Raw genomic sequence first — 13,761 nt, forward strand, 5'->3', positions numbered from 1 at the left:
TATTATCTGTATATTCCAAGTTGAAAGTGTGACTTTAAGTAGGCATAAGTGTTAATGGAACTCTTGAGAGTAACCAAATGAACCCGCAGGGCCTATTTTAAAGTGCAGGACTGCAAGTGAACGAGCTGCAACTGACAGAGTGAGATGAGGTCAGACAGACGGAGGGATATCCTTATCTGCCAATGGCTTGAAATTTAAGACCACACACACACGCACACGCGCACACACACACACACACACACACACACACACACACACTCACACACACACACACACACACACACACACACACACACACACACACAGCACACATACGTGCACAGCACAAAGATTCACAACATAGCTCAGTGAGCACGGCATGGGCACACATATGGAACATACACACACGTACTGTAGCTTTTGAATGTACATTGATAGAAGCACACACACACACGCACGCACGCACGAGTGGGGCGCTCACAGTGACTGTCAGTTGTTCTGGGTGACTGGTGTTCACCTCAGTGGATCTGCTTTACAATCTCTTGATAGGAAAGGTAAGGACTTTGACTAACCTTTGGTATAGAGAGCAATGTCCGTCACACAGTATGAATGCTCAGTGTTAATCTATTGTGACTCTTACAGTGTACAAGCTGCAGGGTTCATTTGGTTAGGCTATATTTGTAACAATCCCATGGATCGTGACCTCTGGCTGTGGGTCGAGTTTCCATGGAATATGACCGGACACTCGGACAGTTATAGCTTATTGTTGACATTACAGTTGTTGATTTTATTATTGTTGCTGCTGTCTGTTTGTGTGCCCCCCTCTCTGTATCTCTCTCTATATTTCTGTATCTCTTGCTCTGTCCATTAGGCCTCTCTCTCTCTCTTTCTCTCTCTCTCTCTCTCTCTCTCTCTCTCTCTCTCTCTCTCTCTGACTGTCTCCGTCTCTCTCTCTTGGTCTGTATCTCTGATCTCTGTATCTCTCTAGATTGAATTGTAAAAACTTCTTCACTAATGATCATGATAAAATAGCACACATTTTTTTCAACAGGAACCTGTCCACCAGTGACCATCGATGGGGAATCCCAGCTAATATTTATATACCTTTATTGAAAGGATAAGCCCCTTGAGATGTCGCATCTCATTTTAGAGGGGGTCCTCAACACAGATACATTGTACAATGCAGTTCACAAAGCAATACAACAGTACAACCATACACACAGAAAGGACAAAACAAAACAAGACAAAACAAAACAAAAGCTCTCCCAAAGATAGCTCCCACCCCACTGTTTCAACCCTAAATAGCAGAGTTCATATGGGGAAAAATATATACCCTTTGCACAATAAGACCATGTTATTAGGCAAAAAAACTAAACAAAAGCAAACATGCAATACCAGCATGCATAATGTGATAATAATGAACAGCAGCATCGAGCCAGCAGGGAACACATATGAAGGTACATACAGATCGGTCGGTATGTTATATTTATGGAAAACAAGGGCAACTGCCAAGAAGAGTACGTTAATTTAGAAGCATGAGCACGGCGTTAGAAGGTGTATGAAAATTGATTCCTTAAATACGTTGAGGGAAGTGATTGATGTGAGTGGACTTGGTAGGTCATTCCAATCAGATGGAGCTTTAAATTTGAAGGCACGGCGCCCACTTTCCTTTTTTATCCTTGTGGGGACTGTAAAGTAGGGATGGTCCGTGTGTCTTAAATTATAGTGTGGTGTGTATGGGACAAGAAATTGTTTTAGGTACTGTGGATAAGGAAAGAAAATACATTTAAAAATAAATTGTAGCCAATGTGAGTGTCTTCTTGATTTAGGTGATATCCAGTTTAAAGACTCGTACATGGAGCAATGGTGATCTATATGGGCATCTCAGTATGAATCTACATAGGTTATTATAGGTGACATTGAGGGGGACTGCAGGCTTTCTATTCCTGAAAAGTTACAATGCGAAAATGGAAGCCATCGTTCTCACGATAATAAAAATCTAAATATATTTTTAAATCTCGCTGCCTAATGATATGTCAGTGGTGGATGGGTTTTTCACAGACCTCCTATGAGACAGGAGAAAATTGTGCTATTTTATCATGAACATTAGTGAGGACCAATTATATGAAGATAGGTTGAAAAGTGTTTTTAATTTTTACTATATTATTGTAATTGCATTGCAAATTGCATAATGCCTTGTCTTGTGCTTGTCAATACAATTAACAATTTATTTATAAAAGATAAACCTTTATTGACTCCTGTGACTGAGGAATATTTTATACCCTGTGTGGACCACAAACACACACAGGCATGCACACTGCAATTAGGCCTACTCCTATGTCATTTGTTGTGAATAATTTTGAATTATAAAATTATCAGCATGACATTGATATCCATCAGAATCAGATTTGACATCAAACATAAATATTCACTTTCTTTAGAGGGGACTGCCTATTAGACCCCTCCTCCCGTTGGTTTTAAACCAATCACAGTGCGAGTAGTGGTGTAATTATTGGTTACCACTGCTACAGAGCCTTAGAAATAGACACGGCTCTGCACTGCTACTGCTAGTACTATTATGGTCTGTCCATGCCATGGCAGCCTCCTATAGCTGTAGCACGTCTGACGTGGATATCTCCGATATGTTGGATCATTATTGTTGTGAATGACCATGTGTTTATTGACGGGGCGGTCAGGCGACCATCAGCAGATTATCAACAGCACTGTATGTATGTATGTGTATGAATGTTTACCGTTGGTGCTGGCTGTTGTTTGTTTTGCAACATTGTAACATTATAACGTTGTAACAACTAACACGCATATTGGCAACGTGGGACGACGTAGAAGAAAGACGCACCCCTTGATGTGTACCGGTAACTGGTGTTTGGCTGCGGAATCCCATTGATTAGTCTTCAATCATTAAAAAACTAAAAAGACAATGTGCATTCAAGCTTACAATTAAGCTCCATATGGAACCACTCCCTCCGTTTCATATGAGGCTTATATAGCTCACAATATTGTGTCTCATCGAGACAATAATATTATTGTTGTAGACGTTGTGTAGATTGTCTATTTTCGCGCATATGACCGCTGGCTGCCGGCTGCACTATACGCAAATGAGTTTTACAAACGTAAAGCTCATGAATTTGTCATTCACAAATCACACCGTTCGGCTATGGTTCAGCTTGCCCCAAAGGGGGCGGGGATCAGAAAGAGGGGGGTTTGATTTATTGATTGATTTATTAACAGTTTGCAGAATTACAGTACATTTCAAGTACAACTCAATACAAAAACTGTTAACAGTGAGTGTACACACCATAAAGCATTACACTTGTTTACAATAGGGCCCCCATTTTCAATTCATCAAAACATTTAGAGACGTACGAATATACACATATAGTCAAAAGGAAATCATCATAGGAGGTAAAAAGGGAAAATAAACATATACACTGAGGGGGAACAGGGGTGGGTGGGGGATTCAGATTTTACGGGGGCCAGTTTCGAATTGCAGCCGTCCGTAGGTGCCCTTTGAGAGCAGTTTTGAAGGAGTCAAGGGATTTGCACATGTTAGGGCGAAATGAATTTAATCCCTTGTTTGTGCCGAATCTGGGTTGCACATGGTTTGTTGAACTCCCTCTGGTGTTGTGGGTGTGGACTTCGTTGACATTAAGGAAGTATTTAGACAGGTGGGCCTACATGGGTATCTTGGTGGTGTAGCGAATCTTGTGGACCAGACCCATTGCAAGGTGCTGTACTCTGTCGTCAACCCTAAGCCATTCCAACCTGTCAAAGTGGGCATGGGTGAGGTGGGTTTGGGGAGTGACTAGTAGTGAGTAGTGAGTAGTAGCCTGACCAGTTTGTTTTGGGAAGTCTGGAGCGTTGTTTTAAGGGCCTTAGAGGTGCTGTGGTACCAGGAGGTGCAAGCGTAGTCGAAGAAACCTTGTACGAGGGCTCCTGTTAGGGTCTTCAAGGTGTTTTTGTTGACCAGTGAGGAGATCCTGTATAGGAATCTTGTTCTTTGGTTGACCTTTTTGATTACGTTGGTGGCCATTTTATCACCCACTCTAACCAAGAAGCCATTTGCCTTGCCGAGATTACTATTTGATCCAAATAGAATGGATTCAGTTTTTCCCAGGTGTAAAGATAGTTTGTTATCAGCGATCCAGGTGCAGATTCTACCAAGTTCAGAGCTGAGGGCCTTTTCAACCTGCAGTTTGTTCCTGTCCGAGACCAGCAGTGCTGAGTCATCTGTGAACCGGAAAAAATTGCAGTCACAATCTGATGTCATGTCGTTTACATATATTACTATTAGGAACAGTAAAGGTCCTAGTATGCTTCCTTGTGGAACACCACAGCTCACTGGGAGGGGGGGGGGGGGGGACAGTGTTCCGTTCACCTCCACCATGCCCACTTGGGTTTGGAGATCACTGTCGAAGCGTTTGGCTAGCTTGGACTTGCATTTTAGAAGTTCAGAGCATTTTTTGTCTCTGGCTTTCATTGCAGTCAGTATGTCCGAATTCATCCATGGCTCCGAGTGGGTTGACGAGACGTTGCTGGAAACTATTGGTGCCACTGCCACGCTGAGACCCCACTTTTATTTAGCCCGATTTTGAGTACAGCTTTAGCACCACAGTCCACGCCGCTTCAAAATATACCGTTTCCATTCAAATAAAGTACCCCTTCGCAGTACCCCAGATAACTGTAATTCTAATACAATATAAAGTATTATGATGCATTGTATGATAATACACTATATGGATTAGGCTATAACTGATTTATAATATAATAAAATGTAAAGTGAGGGGCGCTCTTATCATCGTCATCATCGCTGACTTCTTACTGACGGTTGAGAGTTGAAAGCCACATATCAATGTTTGCAATGTTACGCAATGTTTGTGTTTACACTATGACGTAAAATTGTCCATTCATTGTCAATGGGAATTTAATATTTGTGTAGGACAAAGTTTGTGCGCACAGTCGCACACATTAAAAGCTGGACATGGGAGGGGCTACCACCCCTCAATAAGTTATAATGTATTACAACTATGATAATTGTAATACACAAAAATATACAATACAATACAATACAGGCCTAATCTATTACCAGTAAGACGCCTGAGGGCTTACTGGTGCACGCATCCGCCTGGGTGACAGCAGACTGCTGGGCGAGTGCCGGCGCTTTGGAATGGGTACTTTTTAGGCACTCATTACCACTTTGTAGTGGAAAAGGTGGTACAAGTGGGCGGTGTGGGGTGGAGTGGTGTGAGGCCATGGTAATGGATATTGAGGTAAAAAAAATTGATATTGAGATGATGATCTCAATATCTCAAGATCTCGGTTCGACTTCGAACCACTGTGTACTTTGTGTGCTCAGTGAATCTGTGCACAAACCTGCCTTTTCTTCAGCCCACGTCACATTGCTAAAGCTAGCTACTACAACTCAGTCGGAACTTATATAAATGATAAAATATAATGTGTTACCCATCAGTAGGCTAGTATAGTGGTTGGAGGCGCCCATGCTTATTCTTCGATTGAGTAATTTGGTGTGTCGGTCGGATTATAGGGCACCTGCTGGTCGACAACAGTATACTGCCTGAAGCTCATCATTATGGCCAAATGTAATCTCTCCTGTCCCGTGTGTAAGAGATAAAATAAAAGTATTGCAGTTAGTGATTCGTAAGAACAAATGTTTATCCGGGACTCCAATTTACAGTGTAAAATCTTCATTGTTTTAGACATGTGTAAATATTTTCCATTCAGATTTGTATATACAATTGTACTAAAAACATACAAATACATGTAGCTACAGTACAGACATGCACAATGTTTATGCAAATCTACAAATATTAGTTTTTAGTTTTTTTTATTTTATTTCCGAGTTACAGACCTGTATGGTTCATTTGGTTCAAATATAAAATTTGCGATTTAAGCTTTTTATCTCTGAGGCTCAAATGTAAATAGAAAGAATACAGTATAAAACTTTAAACTATGTCACAAAGTCTACAGAATTGATATTGTGTAACCAAATGTCTCAATGAAACAAGACAACAAAGCACCGGCTCCAGCCACACTGTTCCCATGTGGGTCCAGAAGACAATCCCATTTTCTTCCCTCTACATTTTTTAATGTTCAAGAACCTTTTATACCTGATGTTGAAATGTCTCATATTGTTCGTAAGATATTTTCCATATAGCAGAATTGGATGTATTCCCTACCCCAGTCCTTTTACTTACTGTGTCGCCAACTTTGTGTCTTTCTGTCAGACTGACCCACCACAGTCACCACCGCCCCTACGCCCACCAGCACCATGCCAGGTGACGACACACAACAAGCCCGTCAAAGGAAGAAACCCAAGAAATCTCGCCCCAAGGGGAAGGGCAAAGGCCAGGCCGGTGGCAGCCCTGATGCCCGCCTGGCAGACGCTTTAGACGGGCAGGATGAGCCCTTCTTGTCCCCCATTCTTCAGCCGGCTCCCAAGAAGCCGGCTGAAGACAAGAAGCCTACTAAGGTGACGTTCGCCAAGGAGTTGGACGAGGAGTCGTCGCTTTGGATTTGTCTACAGGTGGTGTTCCCCTACCTGCTGGCAGGGATGGGCATGGTGATGGCGGGCATGGTGCTAGACTCCGTGCAGGTACAGTGTGTGTGTGTGTGTGTGTGTGTGTGTGTGTGTGTGTGTGTGTGTGTGTGTGTGTGTGTGTGTGTGTGTGTGTGTGTGTGTGTGTGTGTGTGTGTGTGTGCGTGCGTGCGTGCGTGCGTGCGTGCGTGCGTACGTCTGTGCACGCATAATTTAGCAATTATCCATTAGCATTTCATTTGCAAGGTGGGCCCCTGCCCCCTATACAATTAGACACACTGGTGGTGTCTGTTTTATGACATCAATCTCTCTCTCTCTCTCTCTCTCTCTCTCTCTCTCTCTCTCTCTCTCTCATAACATACGCCTTTCATCCTGTCACTCGAACTGTACAGTTTAGGCATTATCAGGCACTCATATCCAGACTCAGAGTAACTTACAAAGTGGAAGGTCAGAGTGTAGATGCCATGCACCATCGTTAATCAACGACATGGTAAATGGCCACATATAAGTGTGCAAAGAAATCAATTTGGTATCCAGGACACCATGTCTAAACAACATCTAAATACTGGTCACGCAAATAACTGATTTGGTACACATGGATGGATATGCATCCATGTGTACAAAAAAAGAAAAGAAAAAAAGGATCCAATTACAGTCCAAAAATCAAACAAGCTAGCCAAACATAACTCACGGCTTCCTTTTTATTTCCCTTCGCAGCTTGATTTATTGCCTATCCTTGTTATATGTGGCGGGAGCCCATTCAAACGTGTTACTGCTTTATACCTCACATGTTCTCTTAAGATTCAGAGTAAAGAAAACACCCATAACCTGTTCAGTGGCATAGCCATGTCTAGTATTGGTGGGTTCACTGGGTTGTATCTGTAACAGCACATGTACAGGTTCATGCCCTTGATTGCCTTGTAGGTCATCACCATGGGTGTTGGCAGTAACCTGCAGAAGCTAGCGAAGGGAACGCCGAAGGGCGGAGATGTGAAATTCTAGGGAGGTTGAAGAGCAGGCGTGCTGCGACATTCTGGATTAGTTGTACGGGGTTGAGTGAGCAATGCATGCACATGCAGGCAGACCAGCAAGCAGGGTGTTGTTGACAGTCAAGCCTGGAGATGACTTGGATGGCTCACAGGGGCGTTTTAGCATCTTTGAAGGTGGAGGGGGGCTCTATGCGCAATCTTCGGGTCGGGTCGGCGGGTCTGGCGGCCACCCGTCAGAACACAATACAGTAGAGTAGGCATATACAGTAGGCATTTATAACATTTTAGCAACAGAAGTTGGCACATGTGGCCCATCACAACGCAATACAGTAAATGCAAACAACTCTTACTCCACAACCTGAACCTCATCAGGGCTTTTTATTTGAGCCCACCAAATAAATCTGAAATTTGTTTCTGAGCCATGCTGTAAATAAACAACCTGTGATTATAGCTGTGATTGGCTGGATGGCCATTCAAATCAATCGATTTGCGATGGCCAATAGAGGGTATGCGTGTGACATCATCATCATACCCGGAAGTTATGCGGGAATGCCTACTGAGTGGCAAAAAACTACTTTCTGGCCTTGACAGCCCATACATCCACACAGAAAAGTCCTATTTGATTGCATTAAATGACTTTAAACAACATTAAATTCACTTTGTCACTCACTTTGCCACTCGATTTGCCACTCGATCTGCCATTCACTTTATGCATGCGCACACCCTCCATAGATAGGGGATAAGGGAAACCTAGTTGGCCAATCACAGCGTGGCTTTCCCAGAACTGCGCTGGGATCCATAATAACGTGTTGCGGACATCCAAGCGGAAAAACTAAAACAAAAAAGTCAGTCGGTCAAAGCAGTCAAAGTGGGGGGGATGACATCACTGATCTGTGAGAGGGGGGGTGTCGCGTTTTGTGACGCCCATGGGCTCAGATAAGGAGCTGGGCAGACTTCATTGTGAGGAGGGTCTGATGCTCCGGGTGGTGTATTCTGTATTGTACAGTCTGTATTCTGTATTGTACAGTCTGTATTCTGTATTGTACAGTCTGTGATGCTCCGGGTGGTGTATTCTGTATTGTACAGTACTGTACTGTACTGTACTGTACTGTACTGTACTGTACTGTACTGTACTGTACTGTACTGTACTGTACTGTACTGTACTGTACTGTACTGTACTGTACTGTACTGTACTGTACTGTACTGTACGCACACCACAGTATCAAGTGATCGTTGTAATGTATGCCTAGAAGCAGTGGTGGAAAGTAACTTTTACTCTACATACGTTTTTTTGAGGTATTTCCATTTGCCAGTACTCCGAGGCAAATATTGTACTTTTACTCTACTACAATCATTTGAAAGTTTTAGTTACTAGTTCCTTTGTAGATTTTGATAATTATAACAAAACATACATTAACCAATAACCAGTCCTGGCCTATATACATATCGGTCATTTGAAAATAGCAGATCTACAAGCTCACAATGCATCGCGATGCAACGCATTGTGAGCTTGTAGACCTGCTATTTTCAAATGATTTGTATACATTTGACAACTTGAAATGGGACATTCTGCTAGTGAGTACTTTCTACTTTTTGTACTTTTGTACATTTTTATGCAAATACTTTTGTAGAATACTTTTAGAATTCCGGACTTTCATTTGTAACGGAGTAGTTCTACATTGCAGTATTGACACTTTTACATAAGTAAAAAATGTATGTACTTTTTCGTTGCAATGTATGAGGACAGCTGACCCTCTTTCCATCTGCAGCTAATCAGTATTTAATCCATCCACTCTGAAACTGTATCCATTTGAGCTGTCTCGCTCGGCCAGGGGACAGACAAGGACACTGAGAGAAGATGGTAATACACCAACGTCAAACTCTTTGGGCTGTATTTTCCGTGTCTTAAGTACCAGGTCTTATTCCCTAACTTGAGTAAACTAAAGACCTGGAGGCGTGGTCAATGCTCTTTGGCCACTCAGAATAGCCAAATGGCATTGATCACGCCTCCAGGTCTTTAGTTTACTCAAGTTAGGGAATAAGACCTGGTACTTAAGACACGCAAAATACAGCCCTTAGGCTCATAGCCATTGCCAATTACTTAGGGATACATTTAGCTGATGTTGATTTGTTGATTTCCAATATTTGCCAGGTATATCTCTAGGAGTTTCAATGACACGATTTTCAAGTCACACAGGAAATACTTTCTATAAGTCAGCCCATTCCTTCTTTTGTCATGTCTTTTTTATTTTAAATAGACCCATGGCAGCTGTTCGATAGAAAGATATGCTCTTACTATAGCCAAGAGTACACATTCTTTTTCAGCTCTTTCAACTCAGTGAGGAAAAGTGTGATAATTAATTCATAACACAGTGAGCATCATTCTATGTGCCGGGGTAGCTCAGTAACTCGCAACGTTCTCAGTTTGATTCCGGGCACCATCAACCCAGTGTATGTATGAATAACACAGCTTGGTTAGTTAAGATGTGCCGCAACTACTAGGAGGAGCTGATGGTGTAGCTCCACCTCAGCAATCCATAAAGGGAATAGATGCCCTCGTTGCTCGGCTGAGAAAAGGTACAGTAGTTGAATACATGTACCGTACTGGGTTACTTTACACCCCTGCCAGAGTGTAAACATAGCAGGTAGGAGGGAGGGAGCACAGATGGGGAGAGAGAGAGAGCTAAGGAGGAAGAGAGGTGAGAGAGGGAGGGACAGAGAGAGAGAGAGACAGAGAGAGAGAGAGGGACAGAGAGAAGAGAGAGAGAGAGAGCAGAATCTATAAGGAGAGATGGAGAGAGAGTGCATGGAAGCAAGAGAGAACAGAGATGAAGAGAAGAGAGCAGAGGGAATGGAGAGGGAAACATGGGCGGGGGGAGCAGGGATCAGGACACAGCAAAGAGACTGCAGGAGAAAGACAAGATGGAGAGTGAAAGAACACATAGAAGGGTAGATAACATGGAACAGGAGAGTGAGAGGTTGCCACATAACTGATATAGAGAGAGAGGAAGAGGAGAGAGAGAGGGAGAGATTGGTCTTCCTCAGTGAGTTTGGATATGATGCGTAGCAGATAGCCCTCCCTGTTTTTATGCTACGTCACACAGCAAAGCAGGACTCCCCGGTGCTGCTGACACGAGCAGACACAACCCGCTCCTGGACGCCGGCTGCTGCACTCTGCCAGTGGATCACCCATGCGGCTGTCATGGGTCACAACGTTTTACCTTCCTCCGTCTCGTCAGACTGTTTGTCACCCGGCCAGCGCATAGTAGTGTGACCGAGACGGGCTGCAGACATCTGGGGAGGGCAACTTACAGGACACTGGACGTTTTGAGTGTCTTCACGTCTGCGAGTGAGTCAGACAGAGAGACACAGACATTCAGGGCCTGTTGGACCTAGTGGACCTGTAACAGCAAGTGGACATCACAATCGACTGACTTCACAGGACTGGGGCAAGTGGAGTTGAGGCTTAAACAAATGAAGTCTGTTAATTGGATATTCAACAAACTTGAACTATTTGCTTGTCCGCAAAGCAGCCAGAAGCCCCGAAGCCTCTCACGATCTTAATTAAAGAGACAGGTCATTTTAAGAACATAATTTATATGCTAATGATGATTGAGCTCCAAAATAAGCTGGTCCATCTGGACTTAATGAAAACAGGACATAATTCAATATGACGATGATATGAAATGTGCAAATGTATCTGCGTCAGTTTATCTTGTTCCATTTTGCCTGAGAGAGAAGCAATGTGCGTGGAGAGCTGCTGCTTGTCTGACGGCATCATTTAGTCAGGCAGCACATCAGACGTGCCGGGAAACATCGTGACCTGTGAATACGGGAGAGCCTTTTAATGATTTTGTGGCCGGCTCCTGCTGACAAATGGACACCTCAACGCCACTGACTCACTAGAAGATGTCATGCCTCCGTCGGTGTTCTACAGAGAATTCGTTCCAACTTTCAGTGGATGCAAAGACAATCGGAGTCCTGGAGACAGTATCTTATTTCTTTGAATTCACTTCTAGTAGCACAACATTGGCTTACAGCTTAGAATGAAATGGATTACATTTTCCTCTGACATCAACGGGGTAAGAGAAGGACACACATATTCATTTTGTAAGACGTCTTATTAAAACATGCGTTGAATTATAAAGCCTTAACCACAGGAAGGAAGAAGTGAATAACTGGATAATTTGCTGTTGTTTTTCAATTGATGCCTAAAGCATTTATCAATATGATTTATTTCTATTTTGAGGCAGATCCTGATATCCACCATTTCTTCATAGATCAAATGCTGGCGCAAAACAGGTTGAGCTATTCCGAGATTAATTAAGTGTTTCATTAACAAGAGACCATTTTTATTCTGGGCAGAAAATAAAGATTCCACATTCTGTCCAAAATTATCATTATAAATATGATCGAACCGACACTTAAATCTATTGGCGGCACGGTGCATCTATAAAATCACTCATTTGACCGTCCACTTCTCCCTCCCTCACTTTTTAGGGCAAAGGGGGCCAGTTAAGCTGATTTGATTTGACGCTAACAGAGACGGCAACGATATTTTGCTTTAACTGAACACACCACTTTTGCATTCGGACAGCCATGGGCTAACAGACTGGTTGAACTCCATCGCTACTTAACCCAACATGGTGGTGACTCGTCTGGAAGTGGAGCTCTGCTACCAGGGCAGCAAGCTCCGCGGCGTGACATGGAAGTTGACGCGCTCGGAGCACGGCTTCCTGCCGGAGAGCTCGTGGCGGATCGCCGCCCAGGTGATGGTGCCGTACCTGGTGGCGGGACTCGGAATGGTATCCGCCGGCATCGTCATGGATCTTATACAAGTATGAACAGCTGAGAGAAACTGTTGATGTTTCAAAGGATATAGCATAAGATATAAGATAATACATAATATATTATAACATAATGTAATTTTTATATCGAAGTAAAGAGCTACTAACTATTGCCCCATGGGGGCAATTCATTATCGTGTTATCTTATCCTTATCTACAGTATATTCTGTCCTGTGACTCCTGTCCTGTCGGATAGGGAGATGACTGCACATACATATGGATAACCAATTTCAGATGGCACACTGGATGCCTATTTGCACATGGATGACTGTGCAGATGGGTGGCGAGGTTGCATGGTGTATAAGTGGAGGGGGAAGGTAGTGGTGGACAGCTGAGTGGATGGAACACAGACACACAGAGAGATACGTAATACTTAGTGTCAGGATTGTATCTGTTTGAGTTCAGCCTCTGCCAGGTCCTCCAAATCACATTTGGACATCTCAGAGAGAGGGGGAGGGGGGGCAGCCTCGGGATGAAATGTAACTGTTGATTGAATCAAGGGTGGGGATGTGAATGCTGATGTGGATGGGGAGTGTGTGTGTGTGTGTGTGTGGGGGGGGGGGGGGGGGGGGACTTAAGTACTATGGGTTTGAGGTATTTTGTTTTTACTTTACTAGTATTTCCAATTTTCAATACTTTTATACTTAGACTCCACTATACCTCAGAGGCAACTTTATATTTGAAAACTTTTGTTACTAGTTACTAGTAGCCTGCTGCTAGTAGGTCATAGTTTTCTTTCATTTCATTCTAGTTATAGATAGAGAGATAATGGGAGTAAATTGTATTACTTTTGTACATTCTGGCTACATAACGTCTTACGTTGCCCTAAGCAAACATTAAAGTCCATAGACTTGGCTGCCATATGACGTAATCTCAAAAAGTCAAACACTGGCAGTTTGCACATTTGGTGCTGATTGGCCCAGCGGTTTGTGAGATTAGCTACGGACAAATGGACACGCAGACATGCGCACAGACAGATCACATACAGTATATGGCTAGCCTCCTTCAGAACCACAGCGTAAGAACCTTAAGAAGGAATCCTTGGACTATGTTTCTGTGGGCCAAAGATTTTTGTATGGTGTCCGAGACTTACAGTAAACAGACTCTTACAGAAAATGTGATGTGCACTGGATAAAACAATTCATAACCATAACCATGGCGTGGATATTCATGCCATGGTGCTTGGTCTGCCTATACTGTGTACAGTTAGTTACAGTACATGCAGAGAGAGATGGAGAGGGTTCGAGCCCACCAGGGAACAACAGCAGCCAGTGTAGAAGTGGGCCACATCCCATGACAGCCGCTTGCAAGTGTGACACTTCTCAGACGGATCCCTGCCATTCCAGAACCAGAGAACTGCGTGTAAAAATAA

General features: G+C 43.3%; 1 protein-coding gene across 3 annotated transcripts in view; it reads left to right on the forward strand.

Moving 5' to 3' along the window:
- Positions 1 to 329: 329 nt before the first annotated feature.
- The window catches only part of LOC310862452 (solute carrier family 41 member 3-like), a 31,472-nt gene continuing 18,040 nt past the window's right edge, over positions 330 to 13,761 (forward strand). Inside the window, exons 1-2 of one of the 3 annotated variants that reach the window (XM_083770374.1) lie at positions 330 to 533; positions 6,243 to 6,610. In XM_083770374.1, coding sequence (XP_083626500.1) covers positions 6,287 to 6,610 — 324 coding nt within the window. In that variant the 5' untranslated portion in view covers positions 330 to 533; positions 6,243 to 6,286. Of the gene's footprint in view, positions 534 to 2,565; positions 2,709 to 6,242; positions 6,611 to 13,761 lie in introns of those variants that run through there. The other 2 variants (XM_083770375.1, XM_083770376.1) reach the window with 2 other exon arrangements.

This window comes from Protomyctophum parallelum, assembly GCF_964188405.1.
Source record: "Protomyctophum parallelum genome assembly, chromosome: 7".
NCBI lineage: Eukaryota > Metazoa > Chordata > Actinopteri > Myctophiformes > Myctophidae > Protomyctophum > Protomyctophum parallelum.